Raw genomic sequence first — 19,326 nt, forward strand, 5'->3', positions numbered from 1 at the left:
TCTGGCATTAGTGGCAAGTTACTGTTATGGATAAAGAATGGTTGAGCAATGGAAGGCAGAGAGCAGTTATTAATGGGCACTGCTCTTCCTGGACTAATTGTTAATGGAGTCCCGTAGGGTTTAGTGCTGGGCTCTTTATTGATTTCAATATTTATTAATTATGATGAAGACATATGGTTAATGTGATTACCATAGTGGTTAATGACAAAAATCAGATATGATGCTGTAACAAGACCTAGAAAAATTAGCCAGATGGTCTAAGAAGTGGCAATTGAGGTTTAACTTTGAAAAATGCAAGGTGCTACATATGGGAAGCAGTAATCCCATAATAAATTGATTGAAGTGTTTAAGGTCATAAATGTACTGAGTCAATTAAGTGCAGATGTCATCCTAACTTTTGCTTATACAATACACATAAGAGGGAACCTAAATTTAAATTGAAAAAGAATGGGTGTAGGATAGATGTGTGAAAATTTACTTTCAGCCAGAGAGCAATTGATTGTTGGAACAAACTTCCATCTGATGTTGTGGGGATGGATAGTTTCAATAAATTTAAAGAAGAATTAGACAAATTATATAATTATTAGAGGGGGTGTGTGTGTGTGTGTGTGTGTGTGTGTGTGTGTGTGTGTGTGTGTGTGTGTGTGTGTGTGTGTGTGTGTGTGTGTGTGTGTGTGTGTGTGTGTGTGTGTGTGTGTGTGTTGGCTAATGCTGGATTCTATATAAACTTGCATCATTTGCCATTAGTGATATGAATTTTCTTCTAACATTATACATTTCTGAAAGCCACATTTGCTTGAATATCAATAAATAAGTTGAATAAGTTGTCTGCCCTATTTTGATGTGGAAACATCTATGGCGACACTAGAGTAAAATCAGTTAGTAACGAAATTGTCTTGTAATGGAAATGATGCAATTGATTGGTAATGAAGAAAGCTGACTGTTTAGATTTGAATTATGCAAATTACGTCACTTCCTATTAGACAGCTGTTAGATTTTAAATGACACAAATTACATCACTTCCTAAATGGAGCTAACAATGCTAACACAGTCACTAACGTTAATTCAGTAGCATAAGTAGTTGATTCAGTAGAGTAAGTTTATACTAAGATATGGAGATGACATATGTCACTTCCTAAAGGCCACTAACTCAGTCAGTAATGTTGATTCGGTAGAGTAAGTAATATTATGCAAGAATAAAAGTTTTAAAGCCACCAAAGAAGCCTCTCATGTCAAAAAGGAACGAGTTCAAAAACATGGGAATAATTAAAGAATATTCTTTCACACGAGACCATTTCATTGCTTAAAATTTAAATGGCTTTAATTCAAGAGTGCAACAATAAAACAACCACTTCAACAAACAATAACTTGTTGCAGTAGTTTTTGATTATGATGTCATACTAGTTTACAAATGGATTTCACTAACTATTGAATTGTAAAAATACCTATAAAAGTATTTCGAAGATGGCTAAAACTCCAGCTGAGGGAAATCGAGAGAAGTATGCAAGAATAAAAGCTTCAAGGCTTTTATTCTTTCACCAAAGAAGATTCCCATGTCGACAAAAGAACAAGTTCAAAAACAGAAAGATTGAAAAAAATTCAGAGTTTAACAAAATCTGCTTCTCAAGATTTTGATCAACATTAACCTTCTACGTTGACTTCTCATCAAGAAACTGAATTGTCGACATCACAAAATTGTATCCAAGAACTTCCTGAAGATTTCGATCCAGAAGATTTGAGTTCAAATGAATTACCTGACGATTTTCAATTGATTCTTGAACTGGCTAGACAGAGTATACTGCAACAACCAGCTTTGTCTTTGAGGGACCTGCTAGAACGAAGCCTCATTGGTTTGCTATGACTGGAGAAATTGATTTAGAAGCCGTACTGATCAAAAGGAGAAGTAAGAGTGTTTTGTTGAATAACAACAGAATGATCTCGGCTAAACTAAATAATTTTCCACTAATACCGGCATGTACTATTACCATCCATAAATCTCAGGGAGGTACTTTCAATTCCATAGTTTATGAATATGAGAAATGTCACAAAAAACAACTAGTTTATGCTGCATTATCTCGAATTACCGATATCAGTGATCTTTACATTATTGCTGCAGAGGTCGCGGGTTCGATTCCCGCCTCGGGCTTGGATCAAAGTACTGCAAAAACCTTGGGAGGTGCAATATGGCCACAGAAGCCGATGCGCCAACAACTACCAAAACAAAAAAAAAAAAAAAAAATTGCTGCAAATGTAGAAAAGAAATTTTATCATGGACTGAGAAACACTACATTCACTCTTGCATTTCAATCTGAAATGACCAGGTTGTAGAGTAATCCTCTATTTACCATGCAAGATACTTTATATGAGTTCATCAGTAAACAACAAGATCTTTCCATTCTAACGTTAAATTGTCAAAGTTTACGTGCTCACGGTGACGATCTCACCGATGCAGTCGCACAACAATCCAATTTTTCTTTTACTTTCCGAAACGTGGTTAAATAACAAAGAAGTAAGCATACCTAATTTCGATTTGTGTCATTCAATTCAAATGAGAAGATCAACGCTGGTAGTGTAGCAGTTTATCATAAGAGAGAAAATCATACTCATGTTGTTACTTCTCATATGGAAGTGATTTGTTGACAAACTGTTGGAAAATCCGTGAGTGTTAGACCTGTTGGAGACACTTGTGCAGCTGAATGCCTTCTTCCTAATGGTCAAATGATATTGTCAGTAGTCATTTACATGTGACCTAACCAAAAGGTGGAACACATCATTGAATTCATCCATTTAATTTTACTTCCTTACATAATTGAATGAGTTGCAATGCTACAACAATTTTCTCACAAGAAATGCGACCGAATATCAATGATACTTAGTGGAGATTTCAATGTTAATTTTGCAGATACTCAATCCAACCTTTGGCTGATTTCTTATAAAATAAATTTGGACTAATGTTAAATACTTCTAGATCTGTATCGACTACTAATCATGGAACTATAATTGATGCTGTGTTTCAAAGACATTTACACTCTTTCCAATCTCAAGTGTATGTATCATATTTTAGCTATCACAAACCCATTGTAAGTAAATTACCTATTGAACTTGTATTGCAACCTCAAATTCATGAAACTGTCGAAAAAAAATAATTGCTTTAAAATGTTAAACGTGTTCAGATTCTTTTCATACTAAACCCCTTTAACCTCTTCCAAGCCAAGGATTTTTTCACATAAAATAAAACATCTTTCGTACGTACAGGATACACATGGTGTTTTGTTTTTGTTTTTTTAAGACACAAAAAAAGGAAAAAAACATGAATTTATTGATCTTAAAGCATACACACCTGTGAAACAGAGTCCTGTTCTCAAATCAGCCAAAAATATCAAAATAAAAATATACCAGTGTAGGTACTCTTCTTGAGTACTTTCTTGAACTGCAGCTGGGCTTGTGGATAAGATCATTGTCCCATAAGTAGTCATTGTCAGTGCCATTGAGTTTATTACATGTTCCATATTTCATAAAGCTTCAATTTTGGTAGTGATCTTTTTTTTTTTTCTTGGATGATGTATGGCAACAATTTTCTGCCATGATGCACAACATTTCAGTTCACCATTCTTTCTTGTTGCCACCAGTCCTTGTAATAACACTCTACTCACCTATGGTATTCACTGTTGTATTGAGGGGAATTTCAAAATACACAGGTGTTACACAGGTATACAAAATACACATTACTAATTTAGGAAATAAAATATGAATTTTGATGCGGAAAACTGATAATGTACCTTTGAAGACACAATAGCTTCTCTCTAAGTCATTGGGAGACACTTGTTTTTTTTTTTTAATACACAGATTGTTTCTTGAAAAATCTAACCACCCATCCTTGGGTTGTCTTGAATCTCTGGATTCTCTTGTTCTCTGTCCAGTGCTGTAATCTTTAACTGGCACATTTTGGTTGACACTGAAAACCCAGAATTATACCCTGTTAATTCTCACTTAGGTATACACAAAACTTCTCTATTTCAGGTTATTTCATTTTCTGGCCATGAAAAGCCCCTCTTTTTTTACCTGCTTTGCACCATCAGTACTTTAACTTGTTCTTTCACATTTTCTATCAGCAGCGTGATTTCTGATTTTTTTTTTTTTTTTTTTTCTGCCTCTTAATTTAAATTTGTGAATAAGCCATGCACACAGATTTCTCATTGCATATTTTAGAAAAAAAATGTGCAGAGTACTTGAGAAAATGTGGTAATTAAAAGTTGTGGAATGTGTAGAAAGGAAGTTTAAAAAAGTAGGTTGATGAATATAGCAGTAAAGTTCCCCGAGAGAGATCTGTGCTTATATGGGAGGGAGGAGGATCCTTTGTAAAAATAGTTGATCGCCAAATAAAACAAGTATGGGGTGGAAGAAGATCTTTGAAAATTGGTGAGTATTTGTTCTAAGGTTACCCCATAACTTATTATAATAATGCAATTATTCAATAATTGAACCAATCAAGTGCTATTTTATAAATCAATCAATATTAAAAAAATAATAATACTAAGAAAACAAGATTTCTCCCTATTTGCTAACAGATTGTTTCCTACCAGATACACATGATACAAATAAACTATGGTCTCTGCCAAGTAGATTGTTTCCTAAACAATCTGACGTAATTTCTCCAAAACGTAGATTTACTTAGCATAAACTGTATCAGAACATGTTTCTTCCTGTTCCAAATGAATTAATGTATTGAATGAATATCATAGCTGATAATTCTCTGGATTTACAATAGGGAATCTGACTTTTTTTTTTTTTTTAAATTCTGTTTAACCTGTATCACCATTGCAATATAATTGATGACAAAGGGAGCTGCATGCTTTTCTATAAAAGTGAATGAATATTTAGTAATGCTTGCAACTGAAGTAAAAAAGATTTTGAAGCATGTGTGTATGCATTACTGTTTCTCTTTGGTTAAATGTATAACTAGACTGGGAAAACAGTAGCATTCTTTGACAAGTATATTTAGAGAAGAGGTGGTTAGATGCAGTGCAGAAAGCCATATGAGCACTTTTCACAGTTACCATATTGAAAAGTGCAACAAGCAATTATTAGTGAGTGCCACCTACTCAGTTCATATCCAAAAGAAGTGTTGAAAGAAGACAAATTAATGAGCTCTTCCCCCCCCCAAGGAAAAAGAGTTGAATTGTTCCTCTTTTCTGGCTTAAATAAAGCAATTTTCTTGTTTCTTTTAACTGTTATGCCAAATTCAAATGTTTTACAATCCAATGTACTGCACATACAAATATTGAAATCTTTACTCGTACATATGTTGAAGAATTTTATATGCAAATTTGTTATGTCAACAATTTTTAAATCTTCTGCTTCCATTTTGGAAGTTGATCACAATAGCACACTAAACTAGAAGGCTGATTCTGACCTAGTCATTAGTATTTCTTCTGCCAGGCTCATGTAGAGCCTAAAACAAGAGGAAAAGGCTCAGTTAGTTTGTTAAATGAGAATATACTTTATTTCTACATGTGACTACATGGTGCACAAATTCCCATTGAAAAAGGATCTTATAAATGCCAAGATAGCACAAATTTAATCAGTTGTCAGTGCCCCGTTTTCAAATTTGAAATTTTTCATGGACAAGTTTCCAGTATTTCTTGGTGTTGCTAAAGAAATAAATGAAGCAGTAAATGTTTTGCAGTATCAGCACTGTCAGTTTCAGTGTAAGAAGCTACCAGACACTGTTATGAAATAAGAAAGTATATTGGTCCTTGACTGGGGAACTGACAAGTGTACAAGTAAGCATGAAATATAACAAATTATCCAAAGTCATGCCTAGGATTCCTCATAACAATGCCCACATGATTGAAGTCTTTCCTCATACAGTTCCCTTTGGCCAATTTCAACATGCAAGTTGTCCATCTTTGAAATCTTTCAAGAAGCTGAATGTTTTTTTTTTTTTTTTGAAAGACGCATTTGAAATACTGTCTCCATACTTGGACACAGTATTTCAAATGCGTCTTACACGTTGCCTTATAATTGCCTTATACGGTGGGATTATGACCTCCCTATCTCTACAGGATATTGTTCAAAAAATCATTGATGGGACACCGTGGACTTTCCTGGCTATCTATTTACACTGCTCAGAGAAATTTACATCTATCCATGTCACACTTCCAAATCCCTTTCTTCTTCTACTGTTTTTAATTTAACATCAAGTGTATAAGCTATTTCCCAACCTTGCATTTTGCTGCATTGAAATGTAGCTGCCACTTTCCTGATCATTCTTGAAGCCTCTCAAGTCATCCTGAAGGATTTCTGTTTGACATTGATCATTAGCAACTCTCCCAATCTTTACATCTGCAAATTTTGACATAATGCCCTCTATCCCTTCATCGATGTCTTTATGAAAATCAGAAACAACAGTGAACCAATCCTTGGTGAGGACCTCACTTCTGATGTTACACCAATTTGAAGAATATCCATTAATCACAACTCTCTACTTTGTACCCTGCAGCCATCCTGCAATCCATTTTAGAATATTTCCATGTTAAGTCTTGATTTTTCACTTTCAAGATAGAATATCTCATAACAAGCATCACAGTCTGGGTTAAGGAAAATGTGGTCAGTTTGGTTTTGTTCATAACTACAAGTGTTCTATGACTTTTGGTAAGATAGTATGTTAGTATGGTAAGATAGTATGTGTTTCTCCTCTCTTGGATCTTTCTTACACATTGGATATAACTCCGAGAGACTGACAGTTATGCATTCTCACCACAGTAGCTTCCAGCCGTTGCAAAACTAAAAAAAAGGGGTTTAAAGTAAAATTTTCATTGTAGCAAGGTTCATGTGTGTTATTCAAAAATGAAAGAAACAGTATAATGATATTTCATATCTGTGAAGGTGCAGCTTTTGGCATGTACTCATTTTACTATGTTTTTCACAATGGTTAGTAAGTACACTTCCTGGAACATGTAATGAAAGGTAGTGAAAAGTAAATGTGGTGTTGCATGTTCAGACAAACTGTAACCACGTGCATTCATAAATTATTTTCATATTAAGTGGCACCTGAGTAGTAGGTCACTGTTTTGACACCATCATTGTTTAAACTAGCAGATGATGATGATATGAATTAAATAGCATTCCTGTTTAGTAGGATATGGTTTCCCAATAGTGCTTATTCATGAACACTGCTGGTAAACCTGTTGATGCTTGTGACTTTCAATTTTAGAATTTATTTGTTGGTTCATTTTGACTTTCAAGCCATCTGTGTGTTTCTGTCCCAAAATCAAAATCCAAGCTTCCTATTCAAAATACAACTTTAAAAACTGAATTTTGTGATTTAAAAGAAAAAGTGAACCTATCTTTAGGAGGATGGAGGATTCATCCCTCCCTATTTCTTGGATTAGAGTGAAGAGATACCTCCACCATCCTCAGCAGTCTGCACAGCACCAGTTTTGAAACTGCTCAGATATCATATACCAATAGAACATAATAAGATATGCTCTATCCTAATAAAAAAGTTCTGCTTTTTGTAATATGTTTCATTATTTTTATTTAGGCGTTTATTAAGGATCCTCAAATCAAATGTATATTAAAATATTTTTAATAAGGTTGACTCTTTTTTTTATTGATGGTTATATTCCTTATCTTTTCAAAAATTTAGTTCTCACATCATTGAAGGGCGTGAACTAGGGCTCACAATACCAGTTAAAATCTTAATACTGGTATTTCGGTATTTTTAATTTATAAAACCAGGATACCGGTATTCCAAAAAAAAAAAAACATTTTTCACAATAAATTTTGATGACAATTAGGTGCAATAAAGGGAAAAAAAAGTAATTACTTGAATTCACGTTTTGAATCAAACTTTTATTACAATAAATATTCTAGCAAAAATTATTAAACATACAATTATTCTAAAAACAAAAAATAAGCATCCACACTACCTGTCCGAATAAAGTGAGCTCTTAAGAAACTCAATAGCGTTATCGTTTAAACTGGATCTAATTTTGGTACATATTTAATTAGCGGCAGAAAACATTCTTTTGGATTCTGTGCTGGTTGGTGCTTTATACTGAGATAGTTGTAGACAAGTTGCAGTTTAACCCCCCTTTATTCCCTCATCTTCAAAAAATCTTATTTCCTTTTTATCAAAAATAAAAAATATTTCCTTTTTGGCACTATATCTGTATTAATGAAAGAAAGGGACTTACTGTTAAGCTTGGTGAGGAAACCAAATATAAGTTGTGGGGGGTTATTTGTTTATTTATTAATTTTTATTTCCCTGTACCTTTATATTGCCGTCAATGGCCATTGTTGTGATTTTCGTACAGCAGCTCCCCTCAAGCACTAAAGCCCCACAAGCTACCTGACTGCATTAAAAAATTAGAATTTCCAGAAGCTGAGGGATATTACCCCCCCACACAAGAGTATATATATTATATGTGAGGTGTCAGTTTCTCAAGAGCAATGACACAAATATAAAACAAAAGTCATTTATCATACAAATCTACTTACAATACCTAACTGGTGTTCATTTACATCTAATCTATTCATTTTTCTCATTTAATCTGTTAATACATGCTATCATTTCCATAAAACTTCTCTCAATTAATAATTGAAAGAAATTTTACACAGCTTCAAACACTAAACTAATTCAGTCTTAATCGCTTCCTCATATTTCTCTTAATCACCAATATCAATTCTCTTCACAACAGCAATTTTCTTCACAACTTCAGCCAATAAACCAACTCAATACTAAACATTTCCTTATTTCTCGTGTTTCTTCAACTTCAACCTTACTCTAAAATAATCTCCCATTTTATCTAAGTACCATTTCCAAAACAACACAGTTCAGAGGACTTACCTTCTTTTGTGCGGGTTCCTTCCACGGAGTGCGGTGATGTGTCTCTCTCTCTCTTCTTAGTTGAACTCTACATCTCTGCTGTATAGCTCTTCCAGTACTGTCTTATTTCGGGATTGCGAGAACAGTTCTCTGTTAATACTGAAGGAAATCACCACAGCAGTAGTAGAAGCCGGGGCACTGTCTGACTGGCTTGTTATTCAACTTCCAGGTTAACTTCCAGCACAGAAACATGCCCAGCAGAACCCTTCACTATATAGCTGGACACTCCCAGAACTGGACCCAAACTGAACCCAGAACTACCACTGGAAGTCTGCAACCCCTCCGAACAATAACCACAAACCATACTTTGGTGCGAGCACCTTATTTATTTCCTTCTCATTTATTTATTTATTGAACTGATTGCAAGTTACAATCGTCCCTTGTACTACTTTTTTATATGCAAACTTATGTGCAAACCTCAGAAGGGTTTGCACGCATTTACGTATCTCCCCCTATCTAATTTAAACATGACCCAATCATGGTGTTATTCTTTAAACTCACTCTTCTTCCTTAGGTGGGAAAAACAGAATATTTTTTCCACACAACAAAACACTTTCATCTTTTACCTCTAGATCACAATACCTTTGAACTGCTCCATACCAACACCCTTTCCCAAAATGCACTAAATGTCGCATCCTGAAGTAGAGGTATAATAGAGGGATTAAACTATTGTTCAGAAGCTTTTAATTTTAACCCTTCCGCACCTGCCATACCATTGTTTACCATATTCCTTAATTGCACTACCAGGCCTACTGCCACTAATGGAAATATTTCTGTAATGATGTTTTCATTATTCCTTAAGTGCTTTACTTCCACACACACACACACACACACACACACACACTATACTTACTAAGAGAAATATATTTGTAAGATTTTGTTTTACAGTTTCACGACGCTTTCAGGTTTCCGTTGTATTCGTACTGTGTATAACAATCCCTCATTTGCAAATTCAGCAGTATTGATGATTTACTGTTGTCGATTTTATAACTTTTATGTGAATAAATCATGGATAATTATTTTTTAAATTAGTACCAAAAAACTTGTATTTTTCTATCAATACCAGGATTTGAATACTGGAAAAAAATTACCGGGATCCCAGAATCTCGGCCTAGCGTGAACCCTGGCGTGCAGTAATAATGATTGATTCTGAACTCGCTCTGTAAGTAATTAGTAATCTGAACAAATACTGTGTTCAAAATACTATAATTTAATTGTTATCAGCCTGTTTGTTATCTTTTTTTTTTTTTTTTTTTTTTTTTTTTGATTTGGTAGTTGTTGGCGCATCGGCTTCTGTGGCCATATTGCACCTCCAAAGGTTTTTGCAGTACAGTGATCCAAGCCCGAGGCGGGAATCGAACCCGCGACCTTTGGGTTGCCGGGCAGGTACTTTACCCACTCGGCTAGCCCGGTCGGCTTGTTTGTTATCATCTGGTATTCTTCTGCAGTCAGGATAAGTCTAAAGTATAATGGTACTCTTGATACTTGAGTATACGTATATGGGTATAAATATACCTACATGTGTAAAAAAAAAACAAATCCTCATGCACATCCATAAATAGAAACTGTTTAGCAAAACATGTCCTCCCTCCCAGGGAGGACACATGTACATTGTCTCAAATTAAAAGGAAAAGGTATACAGAAAATTGTTTATTTAATTACAGACCTAATATTTACTGAGCTCATAATTTTAAATATTTCGGCATAAATCTGAAAATCATTAACTGGGTCATTATATGTATTTGGTGCCAGGTGTCTTAATATGAATGAATGTCAAGACGCTTTGCAGTATTTTATTTTGGGCTCCCTAATTTAAATTCCTGGCTGAACCACTGCTTGGAGAGGACTAAGAAAGAAAATTATAAATTAGCACTGAAATTCTGAGTTTAGAAATTAAAATGCATCACTTAATTTATGAGAATGAAAGTAGAAAATAAAGTTTCCAAAAATTCATACTTTTTTTTTCAAATACCCACTGGGCTATTTTACTTCAAAAAATGCTAAGAACTTTTTTTGCATCAGGTAGAAAAAAAAGAAGAGAATAAGATGGAAAACACTGCTATAGAAGTTCCTTATACCAAACGTTCAGCTGATCAACTAAATGTAATGAAACTGCAGTCAGGAGATGAATCCTACAGAAGAATAATGCCTGATCAATCTCAGCTGACCGGTAAGCTTAGTCAAAAATTAACTGAAACTTTTTTTTTAAAGCAATTTATTTTGTGTGTTCTTATTTAATATAAAATTTATCAATAGCAATTAGTTCCACAATCATTGCCTACATTTTGCTAGTGTACATAAAATTATGTTAATCTGTTAACCTTCTATTAATTCAATCACTTAAATGCCTTGTCTTTACTATCCTTGCCATAGTGTTATGAGAGAGAGACTGGGCCTGCCAGAATGGTAGTGTATTGCAGTCACACACATAAATAAAGTAGCTTTTTTTCCTTTATTTACTATAAATAATCTGTTAAAAAATCCCAGAGAAAAACAAAACAGGTTAGGTAATTAATGTACATATTGTGTTACATTTCAGGCATGTTTGACTTCTTTTTTACTTAAATTACTTGCATTTTTCCATTTGGTGATTAATGAAGGGAAAATAAATAACTTTTAGTTGATTCATTAATAATATATTAAAAGTAGTTTCCACTTCATTGCAAATATTTCACAAGGGATATCGATTAATCTCTTGAGATGAAATTGAATACGAAGTTTCCAAGTCCCTAAGAATATTCTAAATAAATTATGAATTTTTGAACGGGATTGAAATTGCTGGTCCAGATTTATAACAGTTTTTGTTGTTGTTTTTTTTGTGGGGTAGGTTTGTCAATTTTTTTTTTTTTTTTTTTTTGAAAAATTTGGAGAAGGCAGCTATGTATATACCAAGGAATTCTATCCCTGTTCACTTTACTTGCCATGCCATGGCTTTAGAACAATTAGTGTAATAAATATATTTTGAATTTTAATTTTTTTAAAAGGGGATGATATATAGTACTCTGTAGAACATGATATTAATATAAAGAAAAATACTGTTGAACCATGAGCAAGTGCTGAGTACGTTTATTAGAATTGTTACAAGATAACTACTAAACTTAACAGGTGACTCTTCAAAGCTCAGTTGAGTAACACCATCAAGCCTAAAGTAGGTAACAAAGATAAAAGTTATGATCAAGATTGGCCACTCCATTCTCTTTCAGAATTTCAAGTCTCATTTAAAATATTTTACAATTAAGGATAAAATAGCGCACAGTAATTTAAAGCAAAGAAGCAATACAAAATGTGGTAATTGCAAAGGGATAATACAAAAGAGCTGAAGTTAAACGACTATAGTAACATTAATTCAAAATAAAATATTGAATGGTAAGTTAAAGCAAGGATGCATTACAGAAGTGTGGTAATTACAGAGATATAATGCAAAAGTGCAACACACACACACACACACACACACACACACACACACACACACACACACACACACATACACACACACACAAGGGGTTATAGAAACTGAGAAGAAAATTCTGCCATTCAGTGTAAGTTCTATGGTATGTAAGTTATAGATTAACAAAGTCCAGGGAGGGTAACATACATTCCAACATATCTGGATATAATTAGGGGACTGAACAGAGTTGGGGAAAAATTAAATTACAAAATATAGAGAGCTAAAAACCTGCCAACAGAAAAACTTACAGAGAGATTATATGAGGATGTTTGAAAAATTCATGGCTTAAGTATGAAGGGTTTATTTGAGGAGTCTGGTAACATGTTACTTTTCAACATAGTCTCTTTTGGAGTGAATACAGTTTTGCCAGCAAGGCTAAAATGCAATGATTCCAATTGCAAATAAAGTTCTCTTGGGCCTCCAGGAATGCATTCATAGCAGCAATGACATCACTGTCAGTGAAAAAATGGAAATCAGTCAGGTAATTTTTCAAATTAGGAAATAGATGGAAGTCCAATGGTGCCACATCTGGTGAATTTGTATGGCAGGGTTAAAATCGCACTCATGCAATGTAGCCATGGCAGTGACAGACATGTGAGCAGCTATGTTGTCCTGGTGGAACAAGACTAATTTGTTGAGTTTTCCTTAGCATTTGTCTCTGATGTTTTCATGCAAATGCCTTACAGGGTCTGCATAATATGCCCCTGTGGCTGTCGCCTTTCTGAAGATAATCCACTAGAAATGCTCCATCAGCATCCCAAAAAAAACCAATGCCATCACTTTGCCAGCAGAAGGAATCAACTTGGCTTTCTGTAGAGAAGGAGAAGAGCTGTGTTTCCACTGTTTGGACTGCTCCTTTTTCTCTGACTGAAAGTGATAGATCCACTTCTCATCCATGGTCACAAACCTTGCAAGGAAATTTTCTGAATCTGCTTGGAAATGATGCAAATTTTCACTTGACAACTTCTGTGCATTTTTTATTTGCTGTTAACAACTTTGGACCCATTGTGCTGACAATATTTTCATAGCGACAACCTCTGTTATTATGTGGTGGACATGTTCAGGTGAGATGCTCAAGGCGCTGGCAATATACACCTAACTGTCCCTTATTGATCACCACACTATCAACAACTTTCATAGTGATAGACATTGTAGTTCCTCCACAGCATAGATCATCTTCCAGGCTCCCCCTCCCCCTTGTTTAAATTCTACTGTCCACTTCTTAACAGTGAAATAGGAAGGGGTACCATCCCACAATGTTGTAACCATATCCTTATGGATTGCCTTTGAAATTAGGCCCTTTTTCCCCAAATATTGGATGACTGCTTGTTGACTAATTTTGTCCATCTTTCCTCATCCACACGGCTTTGTTGGCTTCAAGACATGTAATTTAAAAAAACATGATGTCATTGAAACTAATATAAAAGCTTATCAGGAGAGAATAGGGCTCTTACTGGCAGAAATTGGATAGAAGAGATGACTGACCTGACTAAAGAGAAAGCTTCAAGGACCCAGAAATAACACAGAATAGGGCTCTTACTGGCATGAAATTGGATAGAAGAGATGACTGACTTGACTAAAGAGAAAGCTTCAAGAACCTAGAAACAACTTGGGAACCTAATATCTTCCCAAGGGATGACAGGAAGGGATAAAATGCAGCAACCAGTTGCAGAATGGGAACGCTGCCAACAAAGGACTATAAGGATGCATATGACAAAGAAAACTAATAAAGCCAATAACCACTCCAGACACCTAAAATGGGAAGATTGTTAGGGGGGGGGATAGAAATAATGTTTGAACAAAAGATTAATAATTAAAATTAGATTAAATTAGAATGAAAATTATAAATAAGTGGTAGACTTATGGGGGACTGGTCTGGCACAAGAATAGAGAGAGAGAAACAAACAAGAAAGTGACTAATATGCCAAGTCAAGAATGATGATTTCTCTGTTTATTAGTATTAGCTATATAGTGCAAGGAAATAACAGATTTTTGCTGCACGGCTAAAAAAAAAAAATAAGAAAATACAAATTGTGTTTTCCTCCTCATGTAGATAACTATCCAGTTGATCCTTCAATTTCTTCAAATTGTCAGCCTCAAATGCCTGTGAAGGCAACTTGTTCCAGTAATCAACAACTCACTGGTTAAACTAAAACTTCCTACAATGCAGTCTAAACCTGACCTGTAATTTGAATTTATGGCACCTAGTCCTGAAATTCTCAATAACAGTGAAAGTTTTGCCTTCATTCATTTACTAACCCTTCTCAGAGCCTTATAAACCTCAAACAGGTCCCCTCCAAGTTGCCTGGTCACTTTGATTATGTGGGCTACAGAGCTTCCGTAGCCCACATAATCAAAGTTTTTCCTTGCACACTTGCCCTTTTGCTGATCTTGCCATGCAAATTGCCTGTCTTTGGACCCTTCCAAGAAGCCCAATATCTTTTTTTTCAGATGAGCTCTCCATATTGGACACAGTGTTCCAAATGCAGCCTTGCAATTGCCTTATTGTGTGGGATTAGGACATTCCTGTCTCTACAAGATATTGTTTGATAAATCATTGCTAGGGCAAAATGAGCTTTTCTGGCCACCTTTACACTGCTCAGTAAAACTGCATATATACCTGTATCGTAACTTCCAGATCCCTTACTTCCTTTATGGTTTTTAATTTAATCCCACCAAATGTATTAGTTAATTCTATTCCCCAAGTGTAAGACCTTGCATTTTGCTGCATTACAACACAGCTGCCACTTTTCTAACCATTCTTGAAGCCTGTTCAAGTCATCTTGAAGGAGTGCTGCAGGGCTCTGATCTTTAACAACTCTCCCAATCTTTACATTGTCTGCAAATTTTGATGACATCATGCCTTTTCCCTTCGGCAATGCCATTTATAAAAATAAGAAACAACAGCGGTCTAAGGACTGATATCCATTAATCACAACCCTCTGCCTTCTGCCCTGTAGCCACCCTGCATCAAAATTAGAATCTTTACAGTAATGCAAACATTTTTCAGCTTATACAACAACCTCTCATGAGCCACTGAGTCAAATGCCTTGCTAAAATCCAAATAAACTATGTTGAAACTGTTCCCTACAGCTAGCTCATGAGTAACTGTGTCAAATTAACGTACCAGGTTAGTTAAACATGATTTTTCCTTAACAAAACCACATTATGCCATTCTGTCGCATAATGCCATTTATATCTAAATGACCCTGAATTGCACTCTTAATTCGTCTCTAAGATTTTCCCTATCTATAAAATCAGACTAACTAGTCTGTAGTTATTGACTTCACCATTAGAACCACCTTTATGTATTGGCAATATGTTGGCACTTCTCCAATCAAAAGGAACCTCACCTGAGTCCAAAAATACTCTCAAAATTAACTTTAATTGTTCAATATACTTTCTAGTGGCCTTTCTCAAAATTAATGGGTATATGTCATCAATACTGTTCAAGGTTTAGACCTAAATGGATGTCAGATGAAATAATGAGACTCGTGACAGAAGAAAAATGCATGGTACGTATATAAATTTTCAGGAGATAGATGCCTGTGGTAGATATAAGATAGTTGGTAATCAAGTCACAAAAGTTATTAGGCAAGCAAAGGCAAAGTACGAGAAACCTTTGGCAAAGGCTGCAAAAAAAAAAAAAAGAGTAAAGACTTCTTTATTTACATAAGCTCTAGAAGGAAGGGGATGCATCAGATTGGTTCACTTGATATCAATAGTTCAATTGTTGAGGATTCTGCTAAGGTCACTGGCAAACTGAATGAGTATTTTGCATCTGCATTCACACATGAGGAATTTTGTAGTGAAGTGGAGACCAGAAGCTTATCAAACTCTAACAGAGAGTTAAATGGTTTTGTAATAACTGAGAGCAAAGTGTAGGAGAAATTGCTGAAGTTAAACATAAGGAAGATACCTGGGGTGGACGGGATCTATCCAGTTATATTAGAGGAGGCAGCTAAGGAAGTAAGCAGGTGTTTAGCCATGATTATGAGGACATCCATGGACTCAAGGGAGGTTCTCATGGACTAGAGATGTACAAATGTATCCCCAATTCACAAAGAGGGATCGAAAGGGTGACACATATAAATACAGGCCTGTTAGTTAAACTTCTGTTCCAGGGAAAATAATGGGGTCACTGGTTAAAGAAGCACTGCAGGATCATCTAGACAAGACTGCAGTTATAGTTCAGACACAGCAGGGTTTGTTAAGGGGAAGCTTTGTCCGACCAATTTGATTGGATATTATGATGTGGTCACAAAGGAACTGAAGCAAAAAATAATTTTGATATCATATATTTGGATTTTAGGAAAGCCTTCGATACTGTTGCACATGGAAGACTACCATACAAGTTGGAGCAGTATGGCATTAAGGGCAAGTTGCTACAATGGATAAAAGGATGGTTAAGTGGGAGAAGACAGAGAGTGGTAATCAGTGAACACTGCTCTTCATGGACTAATGTTATTAGTGGAGTTCTCCAGGAGTCCATGTTGGACCCATTGTTGTTTTCTATATTTATCAGTGATATTGATGAAGGTATATCAGGCCTAATGTCCAAGTTTGCAGATGATACGAAGGTTGGTAGGGTTGTTAATGGTATACTACTGCAACAGGATCTAGAAAAGTTGAGCAGATGGGCTGAGAGGTGGCAAGTGAAGTTTAACATTGATAAATGCAAAGTACTGCATATGGGTAGCAGTAACCCCAGAGCCCGAGTAACATACCAACTGTGTGGTATTACACTCATAGTGGAGAATGAAAAAGACCTGGGGATAATTGTGCAGTCAGATATGAAGTTTTCTGAGCAGTGCAGACAGGATCAAGAGCAGCTTTGGGTCTTGTCACTCATATATAGGAATTTTTCTGGCAGTGATTAGGAGGTAATTATTCCTTGTATAAGGCAATGGTCAGGCCACACCTTGAGTACTGCATACAGGTCTGGAGGCCTCATTTTAGGAAAGATGTTGAGCTACTAGAACGAGTACAGAGAAGGGCAATGCAATGGGACTAGTGAGGGGAACAAAGGGTGGTTGTTACCACGATAGGCTCAAGTTCTGCAAATTGCAGCATCTGGAGACTAAGCACCTGCAGGGTGATCTGATTTAGATGTATGAGGCCTTGAATAGTTTGAGCAGCTCAATACTGATAGGATGCTTCTGCTCAGATTCTACACCTAAAGGGGGTGGGGGTGTAAATTCAAATTGAGGAAATTTGTCTTTAATCAGGGGGTGGTTGATTGCTGGAACAAGCTTCCATCTGTCATGGAAGTTGACAGCTTGAATAAATTCAAGACTGAACTAGAAAAACGTTTGGAGTGAATGGATGGGTGAAACGGGGAGGTTTTTTTTTTCCTTTGGCTGATGCTATATAAGCTTGCTTTCTTGTATCATATGCCTCTACTAATGCTAACTCCAGGGGCCTTTCTTGCCTTTAGGCTTGAAAAGTTTTCTGTAATTGTAATTAAGTTAGGTCAGAAGCATTTTGTTACGAATGCTATAAAAAGTCATTGTGCATGTCAGGCATAGCCTCCTTTTGCACATAACTGTGAGCAAATTGTGTTTGCTATTTAGTGCATCAATCTCATATTGTGGAGGCACTTCATAATGAATTGCTTTGTATTTAAAGTGTATCCCACTACCCAAATTTCAATTTTGCTTAAAGTGTTATTGGTGGCAGCTAGTCATTGGGAAGGCCTGAACATTCAGTGATGAGATATATTCACAATATGCGATATGTGGCATAATGCAGTAAGTAAAGTAGACATAATTAAATACAGGGAAAAAGCTATAAAAAATTATTCTACACATGGTACACATGTAAATAATCTAAGAATTATGATAGAAGAGGAAATGCAAAAGATTGGGGGGGGGGGGAATTGAGCCAGAATGATGTGCCTAGAACTGTAGAGTATTGGGATATTTCACTAAAATGATCTTGCATACCTTTGAAATCCCAGAAGTCTGAGGGAAGAGGGTACCAAAATTGCAGTAAACAAATCAAGAAAGAAATGGAGAAAGAAAAAAAATATACATATAGAAAAAGGATATAGTCTATAGATATACATAAGTTTTTCTAGAAAGAAAGAATTATGTATGTCTATGGACTATACAGGGAAACCAATTGACTGTCCTTGGATGCATAGAGGATAATACTATGATATGTAAAACAAATTTAAATAAATCTATAAAAAATAATCAAGAAAAGGAAAAGGAAAGGAAAATGGGGGAAGTGGTGGATGGTTTATTGGAGAAATTAACAATGCAGATTCTTAATGTATGAAGAATTGCTGCTGATAATCAGATCAAGAAATTGCTTCTTCTTCTTGCCTCTCTGAAATTCTGCTGTAGAAAACAGTCCTCCAATAAACCTACAGAAGTTATGCCAGTTTGTGAGTGACCAACCCACAACTCTCAGTCAGTATCTGGAAAGTTAAAATTCTCCATTATAAGACATTCTGATTTCTGGCCCACTTTATTTCTCTGTAAAAAAAAAAAGGGTAAAAAAAACCTGACCACTTGGCTACGGAGGCCGTTTATTTCTCTGTATAGCTGTTTATTATAATCATCACAATTGTTAGACCTATAACACTTGCTCTGATTTTGTTCTCTTGCTGTAATTTTTGTTTTTCCCAATGCCTATATCACATCAAACTGACTCAATTCCACTCTCCTTCCATATCAACTGGATGTTCTGCCTTAGATTTAGTATGCTTCATAACTAAAAGCATAACCCCCCTCTTGTCTTGTCTGGTCTGGTCTTTCTCCATGTTCAAATGGCTTCCCCTATGTCTGAGTGACATGATGTCTCCGCTGTCCCTACAATGTCTGCATTTGATGATTTGATCAGTACTTGAAATTCATCAAATTTATTTATAATGCTCCTAGCATTAGTGTACATGCACCTGTTCTTACATCTTATTTATCATAAGATGTCATGTATTTTCTTGTTCCATAATGACCCACAGCACATGAAGTCCCTGATG

At 35.4% G+C, this 19,326-nt stretch overlaps 1 protein-coding gene across 1 annotated transcript in view; it reads left to right on the forward strand.

The window, feature by feature from the left end:
• LOC150079265 (uncharacterized) overlaps positions 1 to 19,326 on the forward strand; it is a 359,584-nt gene that overhangs the window by 255,916 nt on the left and 84,342 nt on the right. Inside the window, exon 14 of the mRNA XM_090383011.1 lies at positions 10,916 to 11,063. Coding sequence (XP_090239137.1) covers positions 10,916 to 11,063 — 148 coding nt within the window. The remainder of the gene's footprint in view (positions 1 to 10,915; positions 11,064 to 19,326) is intronic.

The sequence above is a fragment of the Mastigoproctus giganteus genome, chromosome 10, assembly GCF_048544385.1.
Source record: "Mastigoproctus giganteus isolate SK-2022 chromosome 10, ASM4854438v1, whole genome shotgun sequence".
In the NCBI taxonomy this organism is placed as follows: domain Eukaryota; kingdom Metazoa; phylum Arthropoda; class Arachnida; order Uropygi; family Thelyphonidae; genus Mastigoproctus; species Mastigoproctus giganteus.